Source organism: Chiloscyllium plagiosum, unplaced genomic scaffold, assembly GCF_037043375.1.
Source record: "Chiloscyllium plagiosum isolate Xiang-an unplaced genomic scaffold, Cpla_swu_hap1 HiC_scaffold_7, whole genome shotgun sequence".
NCBI lineage: Eukaryota > Metazoa > Chordata > Chondrichthyes > Orectolobiformes > Hemiscylliidae > Chiloscyllium > Chiloscyllium plagiosum.
Window position 1 is genome coordinate 56,607,735 of NW_028270145.1, and position 22,522 is coordinate 56,630,256.

Sequence of the window (22,522 nt, forward strand, 5' to 3'; positions counted from 1 at the left end):
ACTTCTGGATAGTTTTTCTGGGGCATGTCAGTGTTTATGCTGGCAGTGAACTTCGTGTTCAATAGCGTTCAACCTAGATTTTCAACTGCAACACCACCAGTATTTGAAAAGCAAATCTAATCCAAGAATGAGTGTTCACCTTAACACCCCAATTCCAAATTCTTTGCCACGACTGTGCATCATCCAATTTCATTTTCATATCCCCTCCCAGTTTTTGATCTCCTGTTTGATTTACTGCTACATTGCTGCCTGGGCCTCTCTCCTCTTCTTCCTTCAATGTTCCAGCAGTTTTAGGATTTGCTTCCTCTTGGGATGCAATTCTTTGAGAAAGTGCTCAGCTGGAGCATTCATTATATTCATCCGTTCCCTACTGGAGGCATTCACTAGTAGATATTACAATATGATATTGAGGCTCACTGGTGTACTCACAGTATTCCCCTTCTCCACAGTACACCACACCCAGTTTGTGGGCATGTGCTGGAAATTTTAAAGTTTAGGATGGTGCTAAAACCATACACATCCTAATGCCTATCTGATTTGGACAGACATTCTCTACACCCAAGCAACAAGCCATGTCATTGAGTATGGGGAGGTCTTTATTACAAGAAAATGTTTGAATCTATAATCAAGGAAGAAATAGCAAGACACCTGGATAGGAATTGTCCTATCGGTCAGATGCAACAAGAGTTCATGACAGGCAGGGCAAGCTTAACCAATTTACTGAAATTCTTTTGAGAATGTTATGAGCACTGTGGACAACTGTGGAACCAGTGGATATAGTCTATCTGGATTTCCAGAAGGCATTCAACAAGATGCCACACAATGGATACTGCATAAGATTAAATAAGCACAGCGTTATGGGTATTAGCATGGATAGAAGATTGGTTAACCAATAGAAAGCAAACAGTGGGGATAAATGGTTCGCAGTCAGTAGCTAATTGTGTGCCACAGGGATCAATGTTGGGACTATTTATACTTTACATAGACGATATAGAGATGGGGACCATGTGTCGTGTATCAAAGTTCGCAGATGACAAAAAATGATTATATTATATTAGATTAGATTAGATTCTCTACAGTGTGGAGTGGTAGAGCAAAGTGTGCAGAGGACACTGAAAGTCTGCAGAGGGATATAGATATGTGAAGTGAGTGGACAAGGGTCTGGCAGATGGAATACAATGTTGATAAATGTGAGGTCATTCATTTTGGTAGGAATAACAGCAAAATGGGCTATTATTTAAATGGTGAAAAACTGCAGCAGGCTGCTGTGCAGAGGGACTTGGGTGTGCTTGTACAGAAATTACAAAATGTTGGTTGGCAGGTGCAGTTGGTTGTTAAGGGAAATGGAGTATTGTCCTTTATTGCTAAAGGGATGAAATGTAAAAACAGCGAGGTTATGCTGCGCCTGGAGTAATATGTACAGTTTTGGTCTCCTTACTTGTGAACAGATGTACTGGCATTGAGGGGGGTGCAGAGGAGGTTCACTGGGTTGATGCTGGAGTTGGGAGGATTGGCTTATGAGGAGAGATTGAGTAGACTGGAATTATACTCATTGGAATTTAGAAGAATGAGCAGGATCTTAGAAACATAAAATTATGAAGAGAATAGTTAAGATAGAAGCAGGGAGATTATTTCATCTGGCAGTTGAAACTAGAACTAGGGGGCAAAGCCTCAAAATAAGGGGGAGCAGATTTAGGATTGAGCTGAAGAGGAACTTCTTCACCCAAAGGTTGTGAATCAGTGGAATTCCCTGCCCAGTGAAGGACTTGAGGCTACCTCATTGATTGCATTTCTGGACTTCGGATTGTGCCAGTCTGCACTCATGATTGAGGACAACTCTTTACACAGGAAGACCAATAAGTTTCAGGCAGATCAAACAGCATCTTTCATCGAATTGATGGTCTTCCAAGTGCAGTCAATGTTTGTCTCAGTGTGCACCACAGAGACATTACAAAAGGAGATGTGTGACAGTCCTTTCTCCCTTGTTGCCGCTTTGAGGGCAGCATGAAATAGCACAGAGAGACTGGGGGTAAATCAGGGATCTGATTGGTAGTGCCTTTCTCATCACCAACCAAGCTACGATTTGGTGCTTGTTGGACTGTTCTAGTGATGAGGCACTTTGCCAAATAGTTTTGACAGTCTGCTCAGAGTACCACCTGACAGGGTCAAAATTCTCCTTTTCCCATAACATTTTAAGGACATTACCTGTTGATCACTGCCTGATGGCCTTTGTGGTCAAAAGTGTTGTCCTTTGCAAATTTCTCCATGATGGACAGGTGGTATAGCATGATACAACCATTTGGAGTGTTTTCAGACGAGACCAGGCCCATCCTTTGAATTGCTTCCTTTTAAACTTCTGTATGAGAGTTTGCAATTTAAAAATGACTTGAACTTCATTCACCATTGTGTTAGTGTGTTTTAGCTTGAATTACCCAGAAATACAAATCTTTAAATCTAAGTAATTTACCCCAGCCCCATAGTTTAACTGTAGGATTTTAGATTGATCATCAAGTCTCTCCAAATTTCTGTTTTTTTTTTACTTTGGAATTCAAAACACCTAAAATGTTTGTCACTAAAATCATGAGGGACATGGATAGGATAAATAGACAAAGTATTTTCCCTGGGGTGGGGGAGTCCAGAACTTGAGGGCATAGGTTTAGGGTGAGAGGGAAAGGTCTAAGGGACAACGTTTTCACACAGAGTGTGGTACATGTATGGAATGAGCTGCCAGAGGAATTGGTGGAGGCTACTACAATTGCAATATTTGAAAGGCATCTGGATGGGTATATGAATAGGAAGGGTTTGGAGGGATATGAGCCAGGTGCTGGCAGCTGGGACTAGATTGGGTTGGGATATCTGTTCGGCATGAACGACTTGGACCGAAGGGTCTGCTTCCTGCTATACATCACTATGACTCTATAATTAGCAGCATACAAAATTAGATTAATTAAAATACAGTTTGAGAACGGCAGCAGGATGCAGAATCTTCAAATCCTAAAACTTTGCAGTACGTTTTTTAATCCCAATGTGGAAGGATTCTTCTCCCTTTTTTATGGTTGCTATTGGGTGGTCTTCTGCAAATACCAAAAAAAAGTGAAAAATTCCAACAGCAAAAGCAAAGTGGCAGCATGACACCAATGATAGGTCAGATGCCATTTAAGTTTTTTTTTAACTATATGCTGGAAAAGAAAATAGAAACTTGAAAACACTACTTAATGATGCATTGAAGTTTGAAACAGAAGGTTTTGCATCATTAATATATTTACAATGACTTTTGCTGTTGAACATTTGATTAAGGTAATCGAGATTAATTGCATTTTGTTCTTTCTTTGACATTCTATATTTAGTTCTCATTTATGAACCTGAAAATCCAGAGGCCCAACAATTCAAAATACTTCTAGACATGAAAATACAGTTAGGTAAGCTGGGTGAAACTTATTTGACATCTTTTTCCAAGTAGGACTGAATGGCATTGTTTTGTGAGGAGCACTGTAGTGTGTGAAATTCTGTACCAAAGTATACATATTTTTTCTGATAGTGACATTTCATCACAAAAGCATTACGTGACATCTTTTAATGGGTTTTTTTTTCTTGTTTGAATTGCCTTGAAAGAAAGTAATTTACATTTTTATGAGGAAAAATATTATTTGATTAAGTTTTTGTATATTTTAATTAGTTTGCAGAAACTAATAGATTATGTTTTGCTGTGTAGAATTCGTAACTGGCTACTAAATTTTAAAAAGAATTTTTCAATTTTAAATAATCACACCATTCTTGCAATCTGGTTATTTCAGTTTATTCTTTTAAGGAAAGTGCACTGAATTTAGAAATAGTCTCCCATGATGTTAAATTAGATGTTTTCGAAAGGGTAAATGTTGACAAAAAAAAAATCACGTTCTGTCTGGAAGAATAGAATTAAATTCTTCCAATATAGTGTGCTAGATCAAGACTTAAATGGCTCAACATAAGGTTATTGGAGCAATATTCTGATGGTGTTCTGATCTTAATAAGTGGGATAGTGTCTGAATCAATCGTTAGATGAGATCATTTCATGCAATACAATAACTTGTGTAACCTTGACAATCAAGTTGTTTAATTTTTAAAATCCTTACTGAAGTATGACCTGAATTATGTTTTATACTTGTCCTAACAATATGTTGTTAGAAATTTGGAATGAAAGTGTTTTTTAATTCAAACGTATTTGTGAAAATGTGGGTCTGGCCTCTATGTGACACTCAATCTACAGGAATGTGATTGACTTTTATTTGTCTTCTGACATGGCCCAGGAAGCTCCTGCTTTGTATCAAGGTGATATAAAAAAACTAAAATAATATAAAACTGTATGGACCAACTTGCATTGACCTAGGCTGAAGACACATTTGCCTGTCAACCCCACAACCCCTTCTCACTTGTGTCTGGGGATTTATGCCAAAATATAGACTAGTCAAACAACACATAGAGTCATACTCAATGTTCCCTCTACTAGTTTACTGAGCTGCGCAGACATCCCAGATCCATGTGCAGCAGCAGCTTTCAAAACTGGTTTTCAATACTCAGACTGACATCAGAACACCATGTGGGGAGCATCTGAGAGATTGTGCAGCTTAGAGGGCACATAGTCATATTTACAAGGTTCATAGTCTCAATCTAGACTCTTAATAATCGCCTCTGGTTATGTCCTGTCTCACTGATAAGACAGATCAACCAGGTTGCATTGATTCAATAGTATACAGTTGGGAGGGAGTGACTATGCCTGGCCTGAAAGTTGATTCCAAACAAGGAAGCCTCTTGTGATTACCACTGATTGTCCTCCATCAGCTCCATTGGCTGATGAACAAATGTCCTTCCTCCATCTGGAGGAAACATTGAAAGTAGAAATGTTCAGGGTCACAGTCTGGGGATATGCAGTGAGCCATTCAAACTGAGATGAGGAAGAATCCCTTTGCTTAAAGGGAAGTGAACCTGTGGAATTCTCCACTACAGAAGGCTGCAAAGACCAAATCACAATCTATTTAAGAAATAACCAGATCGACATTGGAGGCTAAACGTGTCAAGGGTATGGAGAAAGAGCAGGAAATAGAGTAATTGTGGAGAGATGTTGTTAATTTAGAGTATCAGCTATGATCTTGTTGAATTGCTGGAGCAGGCTTAAAGGGCCACATGGTTTGCTGCTGCTCATATTTTCTGTGTTTTTATAGAGTGTAATCTGTGTGGGAATATCAATGTCAAAAAATATGAATTTTTTGGTAGCACCCATACTGACAAGACTCAGTCTGCAGCAGCTGGTAAGAAAACCATGAGGGAACTTTCTTCACCTTGTCCTAATCAATCCATCTATCACAATGCAAAATATCCTTTGGTTGGAATGACCAATGAGCAATATTGAAAAAATCCCTCTATGTTTTTGTGTGGCACTATCTGTGCCAAATGGTTTCGACTCACAACAGATCTAGCAGCTCAAAACTGGGAATCAATAAGGCACTATGGATGATCCACAGAATTGAATTCCAACATGATCAGCCATCTCCAGCAGATTCTTCACTTTACCATTATCCTCAAGTCAGAAAATCTATCCCATTTCAGTGAGGAATATAGAAGAGCATGCCAGAAGCTGCTATCGGTTGTATCTAAACTGAAATCAAGCAAAGCTACAATACATACATGCTGAAGAGCAGCAACAGTACACTGTAACCTAAACTATCCCACAAGCAATGGATCAGATCAAAACTCAGCAGTACTTCTTTAGTTATGAATGGTCATGAACAATTAATAATAATTCCATAAATATCCCAGCATATATGTGCAAAGGACAATTTGAAACAGTCACAACTACCTTCAGTTACAATTGCCAAACAAATTAATGATCTCCGCCTTCTCATGATTAGATTAGATTACATTACATTACAGTGTGGAAACAGGCCCTTCGGCCCAACAAGTCCACACCGACCCACCGAAGCGCAACCCACCCACACCCACACATCCACCCCTTACCCAACGCTACGGGCAATTCAGCATGGCCAATTCACCTGACCTGCACATCTTTGGACTGTGGGAGAAAACCGGAGCACCCGGAGGAAACACACGCAGACACGGGGAGAACGTGCAAACTCCACACAGTCGCCTGAGGCGGGAATTGAACCCGGGTCTCTGGCGCTGTGAGGCAGCAGTGCTAACCACTGTGCCACCGTGCCGCCCACAAAATCATGAGATTCTCATGATTACAGAAACCTATCTTGAACCAATTGAATTCACTCCGTGTATCAGAAAACTGAGTGTACTGGATATAACAAAGATGATGGAATCGAACAACATCTGTCCAGTATGATGAAGATTTATGTTCCAGAACTAGCTATGTCTCCAGCCAAGCTATTCCTGTACAGTTATAACACTGGCATCTAGTCGAGATGTTGGAAGTTCAGTGCACAGAAAAGCAGGACAAATTCATTCTGGTCAGTTAACCCCAATAAGTCCACTTTCAATGTTTGTGAAGTGATGGAAGGTGTGATCAATGGTACTGTCAAGCAACTTACTGAGCAATAATCTACTTACCCCAGTGCGAAGTTTGAATTTCATCATTCTACTCCACTCCAAAATGTATTTAGTCTGAGCCCAAATATGCACAAAAGAGATGAGATGAGGTGAGATGAGAGTTGCCACCACTGACATCGTTGCAACCGTTGACATGGAGGCAGCATTTGACCATATGTGACATCAACAAGCCTTATAAAGCTAAAGTAAAGGGAATCCAGGAGTGTTAGTTGGTATTGTGATCCCTGTTAAAACCAATAACTTCATACAATTTTTTTTTAATTTTCAGTGACAAGCCGAAAGTAACTTCAAGATGATTTAAATTTTCAAGACTTTTATTCTAACAACCAAACTAAAAATAAGATGCGTTAAACATTAATTAGTAGGTAATTATATTCTAATCTTCAAAAATTACCTTATTAACCTTATTAATATAAAGTGATGAATAATATCAAAAAGTGCACATAAACTTGTAAAGCCCACTTTCTACAGGATTTTCATCCTTATCGGAAACAACCCACTGTTACTCCTAGTTTGTAAAGGTTTCACTTCTGTGTATTTGGCCAAGTCAAAACATCAGATTACCATCAAATGGCACCACCTTCCAGTTTTCTGAGAATTCCCAAACTGACTAACAGCATTAAGACCCAATCTGATGATTTCTCCAACAGCCTTTCTAAGCCAATCTTCAAGTGTCTTGAGACTGCTATCTGATGCCAGAATATCTTCACTCAACCTGGAGGAATAATGAATTGCCATCTTCTTGAAAGTTGAAAGAGAGTATTCCACCTGTCCTGTAGATAACATATCTGTCATTATTATAGTTGCAAAACATGGATCATCTCCTTTCAAAAGCATTTTGCTGGTCTATAATCCAGCATCATTTTTTACCCTGTCGTAAAGTCTGCCTGAAGAACTTGTTGACTTCTGCCAAATTTGATCAGAATTTAGCCACTTGATTTACCATACTCAGGAATGTTGAAGTTCTGTGATGCTCTGAGATAATTGAAACTCTCTTATGGGTTGACTTTTTTTTTCATTGATCAACTGTTAATCTAGTGGCTTGAATGATGTGTCAAAGAGATTATATATTAGGTTTGGCAAACTCTCAGTTTTCATGGAATGACCTGCATTCATGTCGGACTCTCAAGGGTGTTCTAATTCTTTGGTTGTGTTCCTGCTTTGTGGATGCATTTATCGGTGTGTCACCTACGAGGCCCATTTCACCATCAATGCCTTCTGATTGTTGGACATTGTTCTCTGACAAATCTTTGGAACAAACACAATCCTAAAGATTCATCTATTAAAATAATGGCATTATAAATGTTGTCAGCAATCTGGGTTTTTCATCTGGGGTGGTTGTCTAAATGAACTGTTACCATCTGTTTGCTAAACAGGGTGGTCTTGGAGAGTTTTACTGGGCTTTCATCCACTGAAACTATTGGGTAGATCTCATATTGCATTGCTTTGTTTAACTGAGTCAAATCCACCCAGATTCTCAAAGAATGTTTGATTTTGGAACCGTATCAATTCCTGATCACCATTTTGATGGCCTGGTACGTGATTAGATAAGGCTTTGTTATTGCAACTTTTCTATTTCACCTTTAAGTTTGAGAATGGCATAAATATTTGGTCTCTAATTGCTCCCATCCTGAAAACGATTTTGGGGGATTCAATTCAAAATTCATTCATTGCGTCAGCAATCTCATCAATCTTACACATCAGTCTCAGTTTTGAATGTGTATTTCTATCTTATAGAGAACATTTTTGATTCTGTATGACAGAGAGCTTCAAGGAGTTCTTGGTCTTTATATTTGATCTTGCCTGCTTGCTGGCCTTTATGTTTTTCTCCAAGTCCTTGTAATTTGGCAGGTAATAAAGTCATTGAGTCATAGAGATGTGCAGCACGGAAACAGACACTTCGGTCCAACTCGTCCATGCCAGCTAGATATCCCAACCTAATCTAGTCCCATTTGCCAGCACTTGGCCCATATCCCGCTAAACCCTTCCTATTCATATACCCATCCAAATGCCTCTTAAATGTTGCAATTGTACCAGCCTCCACCACTTCCTCTGGCAGCTCATTCCATACATGTACCACCCTCTGCATGAACACGGTGTCCCTTAGGTCTCTTTTAGACCTTTCCCTCTCATCCTAAACCTATGCCCTCGAGTTCTGGACTCCCCCACTCCAGGGAAAAAGACTTTGTCTATTTATCCTATCCATGTCCCTCATGATTTTATAAACGTCTATAAGGTCACCCCTCAGCCTCCAATAGCCCAGGGAAAACAGCCCCAGCTTATTCAGCCTCTCCCCATAGCTCAAATCCTGCAACCCTGGCAACATCCTTGTAAATCTTTTCTGAACCCTTTCAAGTTTCACAACATCTTTCCGATAGGAAGGAGACCAGAATTGCATGCAATATTCCAACAGTGGCCTATCCAATGTCCTGTACAGCCGCAACACGACCTCCCAACTCCTGTACTCAATACTCTGACTATAAAGGAAAGCATACCAAATGCCTTCTTCACTATCCTATCCATCTGCTACTTTATTTTCAAGGAAATATGAACCGGCACTCCAAGGTCTCTTTGTTCAGCAACACTCCCTAGGACTTTACCATTAAGTGTATAAGTCCTGCTAATATTTGCTTTCCCAAAATGCAGCACCTCACATTTCTCTAAATTAAACTCTATCTGCCACTGGCTAAATTAAACTCTATCTGCCACTGCCCATTGGCTCATCTGATCAAGATTCCGTTGTAATCTGAGATAACCTTCTTTGCTGTCTACTACACCTCCAGTTTTGGTGTCATCTGCAAACTTACGAACTGCGCCTTCAACATTCACATCCAAATCATTTATATAACTGATGAAAAGTAGTGGACCGATCCTTGTAGCACTCCACTGGTCACAGGCCTTCAGTCTGAAAAACAACCCTTCACCACCACCCTCTGTCTTCTACCTTTGAGCCAGTTCTATATCCAAATGGCTAGTTCTCCCTGTATTCCATGACATCTAACCTTGCTGACCAGTCTCCTAAAGGGAACCTTGTCGAATACTGTGAGAAACGAAGCTCACTCACTTCAATAATTTCAGTCCGAGACAAGATCTGAATCAGTAGTATCGTTTATTACGCTCTTGCAAGAGGGGTGTGGTGTCCACTGTCCACAAGGCAGTCACACACACACACACTGAATTTAACGAGTACACAATATTTATGTATTTCGTTTCGCTTCCCTCCTCCCATTGCTCCTCCCCTGTTTACATCTGTTTCTAATCTAAACTCAGCTGTTAATCTCTGAACTCATCCGGCCTGGTGTGAGTTCATTTACCTTGCATAAACAATTATGATTGCAGAAGTAACACTGCTTTACCTATATCCCACAAACACCTTACTGAAGTGCATATTGGTCACATCCACCACTCGGCCCTCCTCAATCCTCTTTGTTACTTCTTCAAAAAACTCTACCAAGTTCGTGAGACATGATTTCCAATGCACAAAGCCATGTTGACTATCTCTAATCGGTCCTTGCCTTTCCAAATACATGTAAATCCTGTCCCTCAGGATTCCCTCCAACAACTTGCCCACCACCAACGTCAGGCTCACTGGTCTATAGTTCCTTGGCTTATCCTTACCACATTTCTTAAATAGTGACACCACATTAGCCAACCTCCAATCTTCCGGCACCTCACCTGTGACTATAGATGATACTAATATCTCAGCAAGGGGCCCAAAAATCACTTCCCTAGCTTCCCACAGAGTTCTAGGATGCACCTGATGAGGTCCTGGGGATGTATCCATCATTTCAAGACATCCAGCACTTGATTCTCTGTAATATGGAGATTTTTCATGATGCCACCATCTATTTCCCACCATTCTATATGTTCCATGGACTTCTCCACAGTAAAGGCTAATTCAAGATGCTTGTTTAGTATCTCTCCCATCTCCTGCAGCTCCACACAAAGTTCGCCATGCTGAGCTTTGGGGGACCCTATTCTCTCCCAAGTTACCCTTTTGTCCTTAATGTATTTGTAAAAAACCTTAGTTGCAATTTAATTTGTGCAATTCATTTCAGGTGACTCAATAAAACTGACACCCTAAAAGTCTATGGGGATGTCTAACTACTTCCAGTTTAAAACTCCAATTCTTGTTCTCAGTATTGTTTATTTCTCCTAGGAAAGATTTGATCTGACCTTGTGGTTTTCACTTCTTGAATATAGCATTGTTTTAAGGATTTCCCCCTCTGTTCTTCTGGTTGGCTTCATTTTAAAACAACGAACAAGGCTGCTTTAAAAAGACTTACTTTTCCACAGTGATGATAATCTGCTTCCCTGCTGGAAATTCTTCACATTTTTTGGCTTGTCCCCACCATACATTTTGAAACTGTGGTCAGTATGTTTGTTTCCATTTTGAAAAGCTGAGGTTTTTATGCACTATCTCCCTGTTACCTACAATCTGAATTGTTCATTATTGTTTTCCTCTGGAGCAAAAACTTGAATCTGTTTCCTGAGATTGTTTGCCTCACAATTTAAAGTGATTTCTCAAGAGTTAAAATGTCCTTCGTCTACAAAACGTCTAACAAGATCGCACCTGCAGCCCAAACTATGATCTGGTTGTAAATCAGTTCTGCCTTCAACCTTTCAGGAATATACTTCTCAACCAGTCTATAAAAATTAATAAAAAGTGAATCCATGCTTTCACCTCGTCTTTGCTTTCATCTATTTACCCGTGCCCTTTCAATAACTAAGTTATAATGAGCACTAATATGAGTTGACCGCCTACAGTAACTGTTCATTGGAAGCTGCAACCTCACCACTGGCCCTTCCTTGTTAGTACATTGTTTGTAAAAATGCACCAGCAGAAAGTAATAGACAGTAGGTGCAGGAGTCGGCCATTCTGCCCTTTGAGCCTGCACCACCATTCAATATGATCATGGCTGATCATCCTTAATCAGTATCCTGTTCCTGCCTTAACTCCATAACCCTTGATTCCACAATCCTTGAGAGCTCTATCCAACTCTTTCTTAAATGAATCCAGAGACTGGGCCTCCACTGCCCTCTGGGGCAGAGCATTCCACACAGCCACCACTCTCTGGGTGAAGAAGTTTCTTCTCATCTCTGTCCTAAATGGTCTACCCCGTATTTTTAAGCTGTGTCCTCTGGTTCGGCACTCACCCATCAGTGGAAACATGTTTCCTGCCTCCAGAGTGTACAATCCTTTAATAATCTTATATGTCTCAATCAGATTCGCTCTCAGTCTTCTAAACTCAAGGGTATACAAGCCCAGTCGCTCCAGTCTTTCAGTGTAAGGTAATCCCGGCATTCCAGGAATAGACCTCGTGAACCTACGCTGCACTCCCTCAATAGCCAGAATGTTTTTCCTCAAATTTGGAGACCAGAACTGCACACAGTATTCCAGGTATGGTCTCACCAGGGCACTGTACAGCTGCAGAAGAACCTCTTTGCTTCTATACTCAATCCCTCTTGTTATGAAGGCCAGCATGCTATTAGCCTTCTTCACTACCTGCTGTACCTGCATGCTTACCTTCATTGACTGCTGTACAAGAATACCCAGATTTCTCTGTACTGCCCCTTTACCTAAATTGATTCCATTTAGGTAGTAATCTGCCTTCCTGTTCTTGCCACCAAAGTGGATAACCATACATTTATCCACATTAAACTGCATCTGCCATGCATCTGACCACTCACCTAACTTGTCCAGGTCACCCTGTAATCTCCTAACATCCTCCTCACATTTCACCCTGCCACCCAGCTTTGTATCATCAGCAAATTTGCTAATATTATTACTAATACCATCTTCTATATCATTAACATATATTGTAAAAAGCTGCGGTCCCAGTACTGATCCCTGCGGTACCCCACTGGTCACTGCCTGCCACTCCGAAATGGAGCCGTTTATCACTAGTCTTTGTTTCCTATCAGCCAACCAACTTTCAATCCAAGTTAGTACTTTTCGCCCAATACCATGCGCCCTAATTTTGCTCACTAACCTCCTATGTGGGACTTTATCAAAAGCTTTCTGAAAGTCCAGGTACACTACATCTACTGGGTCACCCTCGTCCATCTTCAGAGTTACATCCTCAAAAAATTCCAGAAGATTAGTCAAGCATGATTTCCCCTTCATAAATCCATGCTGACTCTGACCTATCCTGTTACTACTATCCAGATGTGTTGTAATTTCATCCTTTATAATAGACTCCAGCATCTTTCCCACCATTGAGGTCAGACTAACTGGTCTATAATTTCCTGCTTTCTCTCTCCCACCTTTCTTAAAAAGTAGTACAACATTAGCCACCCTCCAATCCGCAGGAACCGATCCCGAATCTATCGAACTTTGGAAAATAATCACCAACGCATCCACGATTTCTCGAGCCACCTCCTTCAGTACCCTGGGATGTAGACCATCAGGCCCCGGGGACTTATTAAACTTCAGACCTAACAGTCTCTCCAACACCAATTCCTGGCAAATATAAATTCCCTTAAGTTCAGGTCCTTCAGCCACTGTTACCTCAGGGAGATTGCTTGTGTCTTCTCCAGTGAACACAGATCTGAAGTACCAATTCAATTCTTCTGCCATTTCTTTGTTCCCCGTAATATATTCCCCTGTTTCTGTCTTCAAGGGCCCAATTTATACCTAAAAAAACTTTTACTATCCTCCTTTATATTATTGGCCAGTTTACCTTCGTACCTCATTTTTCTCTGCGTATTTCCTTCTTAGTAATCCTCTGTTGTTCTTTAAAAGCTTCCCAGTCCTCCGTTTTCCCACTTATCTTTGCTATGTTATACTTTTTCTCTTTTAACTTTATATGTTTCTTAACTTCCCTCATCAGCCATGGCCACCCATGCCTCCTCCTAGGATCTTTCTTCCTTTTTGGAATGAACTGATCCTGCAACTTCTGCATTATACACAGAAATATCCGCCATTGTTCCTCCACTGTCATCCCTGCTAAGGTATTGCACCATTGAACTTTGGCCAGCTCCTCCCTCATAGCTCCATAGTTCTCTTTATTCAACAGAAATATTGTCACTTCCAATTGTACCCTCTCCCTGTACCAATGTACTGATCTAGCCATTCAGAAGCAGGTCTGGTCTCCTGATTGCCTGGAATGTTTCTGAAAATGATAGGTTAGCTTTGAGGCTTCTTCTGTACAATGGACCTGTTCCTGCATTTGCTACAGTCTGCCCTACTACTCAGGGTTTCAGGTCTTTGCTTATTGCTGTCCAGTTTCCAGGTCTTTTTTTAAAACAGTTTGCTGCTGAAACAAGTTTGATGTCTTGGTTAGTCTGCAGCACCTTTCCAGTCTTACTTTGTCACCCCTCTCCACTACACACACACACACACACATATATATTTACATATATACGCCCCCTGCCCTGCCATCCTGGGGTCATGAGATACTTTTCAACTGTTGGCTTTGTTGAATCTTTTTGCCATTCCCACTGCTATAATGTTTTATTGTATATTCCAGGTTTGTGATTTTTTTTTGGTATCCCAGAGGTATGCTGTTTGAGTCCATGGTCTTTTTATGTAACAATTGTTTATTAACAGTTGGAGCTCATAAACATTCCATTCACAGAGAACCTCCTCCCTTCCTGATCTTGCTACCACCTCGTTTAATGCTGATATCATCATTATGCCATCATCATGCATATTTCTGATATTAACCCTATTACTGTACAATATTTAGCACAGGAAAATAGTTGTAAGTTTGGAGAACAATCGACACCAACAATCTTCTAAAGGGTGATTTGACTTGCTGTTACCAGTAACATGTCCATGCCATGAACAAATTTGTATTCCAATTCCAAAGTGTAGCCTGAAATTATTGTATTGGTCGTGGAGCTATTTGGTCAAATTAACAGGAAGCTTTACTTCTTAAGTTTTATGACACTAACACTTAAGATATGATTTTGAGATTTTTGCTTTTCTCATCAACTTGTGCAGAGATGTTCTAACATACTTCTAGAGCAGATGGGACTTGAACCTGCACATCCTGGCTTATAGATAGGGACAGTGCCGCTACATCACAATAGCCTTCTTGATTTTGAGAGAGTAAATATTGGATGAAGCATAAAACAGGTGCTGATTAAGTCCCACCAGTTTATAGTTGGGTTGGTTAGATTGAAATTGCCCAATACTTGATCTTTTTGTATTTTTTTCCCTGTTTATCTTTTTCCTTCTCAGAATCTGTTATCTCTCTCTTTCTCAGTCTAGTAAATAGTAGATGGTTGCCTCTCTGTTTCTGAGGCTAGATCTTTTCTGAATCATTCACACTTCAGCTTCCTGTCATCCTCCCCTGACTTCCTTTCTCATCCAATGCCTAAGTGACGTGATTTGCTGTTCATTGCAATTCCTTCCAACACACTAATTCAACGTATCTGAAGTTTGAGGCTTAATATTGAGAGTGCCTCAGACTCCACATCGTATTGACGAGGTGTGGAGATCATAGCCAATCACTTAAACTTGGATGCATACAAGTTTTTATGTTCTTTAAAATCTGTCACACTGATAAAATATGCTAATACAGAAAAAACGCATGGAGTAGTGGATTCAAAGAAAGTTAGCAGTGCCACCTGGTGTAAGAGAGTTGAAAGCTAGGCACAAAAAAGAGTTGTGATTATGTGATCTGTTAAAAGTATTATTATTTGGTATTAAATGGAAAAAGTTATAAATACTCAGGCTGTGTCATCTATAGTAAAATACTGTTTGCTCATAGAAGTTTTATATCAAAGATCCTCAGGACAAGAATATATTAATGAATGATTTATTGCCACATGTATTTTACAATGAAATATGATAAAGTACAGTGGAAAGCTTGTCACCACAAACTGGCACCATTTTGATGGTTTAAGAATAAAAGAAAATGAAAAGATGTAGCTAAAAGAGAAGTCCATCTACATATGAATTCTGAGGTGGCTCAGGACCATCACCACCTTGCTAGACCCAATAATATTAAAGATGAACAGCATTGATAAAAGAGATGAGACAATTGCAAATGAATGATGTGTGTGTTCACAGAAAGTTGAAGTTTACAAGCTCTGAAAGACATGCTGGGAAACAGGAACCAATAGAATGGATGTGGAAAGAAATGGTGTATGAGAGAAAACGTGAATGGGATACTGAAATTGCACGATCATCCATGATCACATTGAATGGCAGTGCAGTCTTGAAGGGCTGAATGGCCTACTCCACCTATTTTCTATGTTTCTATGAGTTGTGGGAAGTCATGTCAGATTGGCTCCTTGAAGTAGTCATGCCATCAGAGGCATTGAACCAGTTCATTCCAAGTAACAAAGCAGCTAATTTCCAGAATTAAATTACCAATTGGGGGCCATTTTAAAGTGTTACTGTCATCCTCCCAGTGTTGAATAAGTCTCCTGCCTGTGAAGAGGGCACCAGCAAACTCCCACTCTCTGCCTTGGTGGAGAGGAAAAAGATTTCTGAAGAAAGGATGGGATGTGGGCAGAATTTCCCTGGAGGGATTTCTCAAATGCACCACTTAGCCCTGTGATTCTTAAAATTACTATAGACCCCACGTCCTGCCTGCCTTGGCAATCATTGCCTCTCACAGTGACACTACTAGCTGGATGGGGGCCGCAGACCACTTAATTAGTTGCCATTTGGAAAATGTGGCCCAACACAGTGCAACAGAAACAACAGTTGCCTTTGAAAAATACCAGTGACCCACATGAGCACGCATGTACATACATATACACACACGCACACACATACACATACGTGTGTGAAAAGAAAGAACAGTTGATGAACCGTTAACCTGGCAAACAAGTGGCAACAAAGGTCAGGTGGTATAATAAAAGAGAAATAAAAAGTATATGCAAAACATAGTGCATTTCAATAAATTTCGGCTTAACTAGTAGTGAGAAGAGAGTCAGAGACATTTAAGGGATATTTAAGCAACTACTGGACAAGCACATGGACAGCAGTAAATTGAGGGGTGTGTAGGTTAGGTTGATCTTAGATTAAGATAAATCTTGGCACAACATTGTGGGCTGAAGGGCCTGAACTGTGTTGCATTGTTCTAGGTTCTGAGCTGTAGCAAGCTGAGAAACCATTTGCTTTTTCAGTGTTATGGCATGTTTCACATTTCATTAAATCTCCTTGCTAAAATTTCCAACCTGGGTCAGCTACAGTGTTCCAATGAAGCTCAATGCAAGCTGGAGGAAGAACATCATATTTTCTCCTTAGGAACCTTTGTAGCCTCTAGGACTGAATACTGAACTTCAAATATTCACAGTATGACCTCTGACTCCAGTTTTCTTACATTTCCCAATCTTCCCCAGCCAAAACGTGTTTTTGTCTCATTGACTTTTCTCTCAGCAGAATGGATCTATTTTCTCCTTTTCATGCCTTCATTTGCACTAATTTTGAGTCTCTTTCCTTTACCACCATTATCACTCCCTTTGTCTTTTTCATCTGGACACCCTTAAAATTTGTTTCACTTGCTTCTCCTTCCCCTCTGTAAATAGCACAAAAAACAGCTTTATTCAGTTCCAAAGAATTCAAAACATTTACTCTGTTTTGCTCTCTCCACAGATGGTGTCAGACCTGCTGAGTTCTCCAGCACTTTCTGTTTTTATTTATGTTTAATTAGTAGGCTTTGTGATGGCTCTTTATCTCTGCCATGGCATTAGCATCCTTCTTTTGGGTTATTTGGCCAATCTTAGCAGAAATGCCTCCTGAACTGTCGATTTGTTGTTTGAAAATTTAAACAAGTAATTCACTGTGAATTAACTCAACATTTTCAACAATTGGCATATGGGTTCCTGAGCTATATGGAATTCTCCAAGGTCAGTAAGACAATAGCATAGGTACACATTGTTCAAAGAAATTGACAGGATGCCAAATAATGAAATTTTACAGATGCTGCCCTGCCTACATGAAGAGTTTGTGCTCACAGGAATTGATGTGGCGTCTGGATTTTACTGCCTTGAAACATGACTTGCAACTTTTGGAAGTTATTAACCCACTCTTCCAATGTTTTCAGCTTGCATGGCTACATAAGAAAACTTAATGCAGCTTTAATATGGATGCCTTGTTGGGAACAGTAGGTGCAGTACACCAATAGCAGCTACATCCAGATCCATACCAAAAGCAGTAGTAGCAGGAACAGAAAAAACACCAGAAGTATTTACTTCCTGTGCAGCTCCATGTCATTGATAGGGTCGGTTAGCTCAGTTGGCTGGAAAACTGGTTTGCAATGCAGAGTAATGCCACCATGTGGTTCACTTATCTCACTGGCTGAGGTTACCATGAAGGAGTTTCCTTCTCAATCTCTCCCCTTCCCTGAGGCATGGTGACCTCAGGTTAAACTACTGCCAGTCATCTCTCTCTAATGAGAGCTACCTTACTTTATACATGGAATAGAAAGTGGATACTGCTCCAATTTGAAGGAGGTTTACTACACATTTATACCAGAGGATCTGCTTCCTCAGTAAATTAAAGTAATAGGGTGCCTCAAGAAACACATTTTCACAGCAGATCATTGCTGACATCTACAGGCTTCAGACACAGCACTTTCTTCCAAGAAAGCCAGGTAGACACATATTGCTCGAGGCTGTCAAGGCTTTCAAGCAGCTCCTTCCAGGGAACTGCTGGTGACATCTCCAACTAATCTGAGAACGTGGAAGCATATGGCAGTCCAATCCTAAACCCTGCATCTTACTATCAAAATGGAATCTATGATGCTACAGATTAGAGGCTAGGTAAATGGGCAAGTTGAATAATTAAATTCAGTGAAATAAACGTTAGCATTACTACTGTTATACACACCATGTAATTTCTCCTGTGCAACAATTGATTTTGCTTCTGTTTCCAATTACTCCAAAGTGGTGCAGCACCTTATGGTTTCAGCAGAGCTGGAAGTAGGTAATTAATTCCACTACTCTGAAGATCAGCTGTCTGGGGCTGACATCCTCTCAATTTTAGAGCCTGTATGGGATCTGCCAAAGATTGTCCTACCTGTAACTTTATCGGGGCTTACAGCACCATTTTAACATGAGGCAGCATATGGGACTCGGTTTGAAAGGCGGGTGGGTGAGTGTTAATGCATAGAAAGAATAAGAACTGTAAGCACCATGAGCAAAATCCACACTTCCAGGTTTCTTCTGGCACACTTGGTCATACCAACTTGCAGAGTGCTGGAGTCCACTTTGCCATATTTCAATGAGACGCTGAGCCACCAAGGTGAACCTTCCCTCAGTCCTTTGTAAACAGACAGATCGAGTGAGCAGGCCATATCTGAGGCCCAGCAGCACTCTTTGGCCTATGACAGAGCCTCAATGCAGGTGGTTGAACTTTTCTCGTGAGGTGGATATTAGGACTTTAGCTACATGACACTTGTGCTAGAAAACTTCTCCAATGCCTTCTACTCTGGAAATGCTGACACAGACTGAATCTTGTATTAGTTGAATATTTTCAGGAGGAGAGATTATTGTAGGGTTACACAGAATTTATCTGCATACTGTGATTCAACCTTGCAGGAGGCTGCAAAGATTTACTACTGACAACCTCTTCAGGACAGCTAGTAGCTGCTCTCTCAGGCAGGATGCCATGAGGATACCCTGTAAAGAATAGTAGTATTTTAAAATATAATGTTTCATCACAGTTGCTTTTCCATCAGTGTGAAGGGAGAGACCCTCTATATGGTGGTGTACCATTGCAACTGTTGCCCTCTGGCATCTGCAACTCTGGTGTGAGTGGGGTTAAAGCATCCTGCCTGAAGACTACTTCCACGGAGCTGGCATGCTCAGCTGACGGTGTCGGTACAATCCTTCAGCAGAAATTTCCCTCTTCACCCACCTCATTTAGCCCATGATTGATAATTAGCAGCTGTCTAACACTGCCAGGTAGGTAGCTGCTGTCATTGTTCACCTGCCTCTGGAAAACCTGATGTCCCCATCTACAAATTTAATCATGGTTCCAATATCATCCATGTTTCACAGTACTGGTCCACAATTTACCTTTTGTGATGGACCCCCGAGGCTCAGTATCCACATCCAGCTGAGCATTGTTTGGAATACTCTGCACTTTATGACAGTATTCTACATTGCTATCCCTTCCACCAGTGACTGTTCCTGTTCACACCTGATGTAATCTCACCATGTAACAAGACAGCTGTCCCTGTACTCACCAAAGTATGTGTATCTGCACTGATTAAGATTATACGTGAGGTATGCGATGTGTACGCAGAGCACGTTTACCTTTTTCTGAGGACCCCTCAGCATCCTATCCATTACAACTTCATTGTCACCAATGATGGACCTTTGAGAGATAAAGGACAAGATTTGGTCCTGCAATGGGGAAAGGGTTTAAGGTCTAGAAAGTGCATGTCATAAAATTTAAGTTCTTGGTGACATCAGTTTGGCATGAGTGACTGCCAAGTTGCCTTTTCTAATTCTACTGGGTCATTAGACAGCTGAGATCTCTGTGTCGCTAATGTCTAGTGTCTCTGCTGCCCTATCAATCTCCAAATGTGCTCTTCAATTGTAATCAGGTTTGATATAGCTACTGATCCATTCCTACTTCTCTATTCCTGGATTTATGTACTCTCTTCTTGCAATGAGAAAAAGCAGAGAGTTCAGAGGTGTAGTGTTTAGAGAGGAAGAATAATTACATCAATAGAAAGTGTTTGTGAGGGATGTACACAAAATGGCATAAGCATGATAGCAGCTGTAAGTGTTGGTTGGCAGTTGGAATGGAGATTTGCAACAGTATCCAGAAAGAAAAGAATATCTGAAGCTGTAAGATGTATTAGTCAGTGAAGTAATGTGCATGGGAATGTTGGGCAAGTCAGAGAATGGTGGCTGATACCTAGAATTAGTATGCCAGTCACCTTTCATAACCTAATAATGTCTTTAGACCTTTTTACTACACTGTATTAATGTCCTTGGCACATAATCCCTGCTACTGACAGCCATAACTACTTCCGGCTACACTTTGTCAATGTAACTGGCATATTCCTCCCATTCTGAGGGGGAAAAAAACTGCACATCCCTGTGGACTCTCATTGTCTCCAGCATGACCTCCATGGAATAACGTCTTGCATCTTCCCAGGGCTGACATCTTGATCTTCCTTCCATTTCTTCACTTGCATGTTCACTAAAGGTTTGCTCCAGCCATTCTGGCTCCTTCTGGCGTCCCTTAAAAATAAAGTCTTGTTCATGCTCACACTCTGTTCAGAAACCTGGAAATGGGATGGTAATGTTTTTGCTGAATTAAACAGTCAGGAATTTGCCAACCCATCAACTTCTAACCCTTCCAATAAGCTTCCTATCCTGTTTGTAAGCATGTTTCAAAAACATTCCACCCATGTGAAATACCTCAATAGATGCTGATAACCGGTCATCTAGCTCAGAGTGATGGGAAGTCTGATAGACCTGTTTTTTTTGTCTGTCAGCCAGGGCTCCTTGACTGGATCAGATTAACAGCCCCAATCTGGGAACTCATTCTGTAAGATTCACCTGGCTGACCTTGTTACAGTCACTACACTATGGATCCCACTGAGCGAAGGAAACTCGAGGAGTGAGAGTCCGTAAAGGAATGACAGCCTATTAAAACTTTTAAAAGAGCACATTTACACAGTAAAACTTTTTAAAGCTGATTTTTAAAAAAATACTTTGGGTTACCTTGCACCCATTCCAAGTATCTAAGCTATCGATGCAGAAGACCAAAAAATTTGCTCCATACACAATTCTGAGGCTTCATATACTTGGCCATATTAATATTTAGCTGACATTTAGGAGTTGTATAGTAACAATCAGCTTGAATATCAGTTGGAAAAAATAATATTAAGGTCAGCTTTATAGGCAATTGTAAACATAATTGACTCAGTAATGAAACAATGATATCAGGATGAGTGAGTGATGCATTGTCTATGGAAATCTAGCAGATTCATTTTCTGGAAGTTGCCAACCCACCCATTTTGTAACAGTGGAAGTTATTATAGGCATTATCCACTAATGGGTTTACTGATGGCATCCATATCTTAAGGTAGACATAAGTTATTGTCTCTGACATTCTGTGAAAGCTAATTACAGCATGGAAGTGTTGACATGTCACCCACTGTTTTTACTTCTGATGAAACAAGTACCGTACACTGCTTCTCTGAATGTAGAAGGATACATGTTACCTGGGAGAAAGTGAGGACTGCAGATGCTGGAAATCAGAACTGAAAAATGTGTTGCTGGAAAAGCGCAGCAGGTCAGGCAGCATCCAAGGAGCAGGAGAATTGATGTTTCGATCATAAGCCCTTCTTCAGGAAAGAAGGCATGATACATGTTACCTGGACAAACCACAAATATCTATATTTGTGCAGTGGCCAGGGGGTGCTCAATAATGGCAACAGAAATTCTGAAAGTGTGTATTTTTCATTAGTAGCTGACCATAAGGAAGGTTGATCCAGGTATGGATTTAGAGAAAATAATTTTGGTTTCATAGAGAGAGTTCTGCAGCACAGACAGAGGCACTTTAGCCCATTGTGTCTGCCCTAGTGATCGAGCACCTATCGACTCTAGTCCCATTTCCAGCACTTAACTCATACCTTTGTATATAGGGAGTTTCAACTGTTCATCTAATCATTTCTTAAACGTGTGGTGGCTCTCACCTCTGCCACTCTTTCAGGTAATGAGTTCCAGACACTCGTTACCTTTTGGGTAAAAAAAAATTCCTTAAATCCCCTATAAACTTCCTGCTCCATATTTTAAATCTATGCAGACTGGTTATTAACTCCTCTACTCAGGGGAAAAGGTTTTCCCATCTTCACCTCAATCTGGTCAGCACTCAGCCTTCTCTATTCTGAGGAAGACAACCCCAACCTATCTAATTTCTCTGCATAGCTGATACACTCCAGCCCAGGCAACATCCTGGTGAATAATGCCTATAATAACTTCCACTACTATAAAATGGGTGGGTTTGCAACTTCCAGAAAATGAATCTGCCAGATTTCCATAG

General features: G+C 40.5%; 1 protein-coding gene across 3 annotated transcripts in view; it reads left to right on the forward strand.

The window, feature by feature from the left end:
• erich2 (glutamate-rich 2) overlaps nucleotides 1–22,522 on the forward strand; it is a 256,997-nt gene that overhangs the window by 211,225 nt on the left and 23,250 nt on the right. For all 3 annotated transcript variants that reach the window (XM_043693703.2, XM_087989049.1, XM_043693704.2), the window contains one exon: nucleotides 3,348–3,419. In XM_043693703.2, coding sequence (XP_043549638.1) covers nucleotides 3,348–3,419 — 72 coding nt within the window. The remainder of the gene's footprint in view (nucleotides 1–3,347; nucleotides 3,420–22,522) is intronic.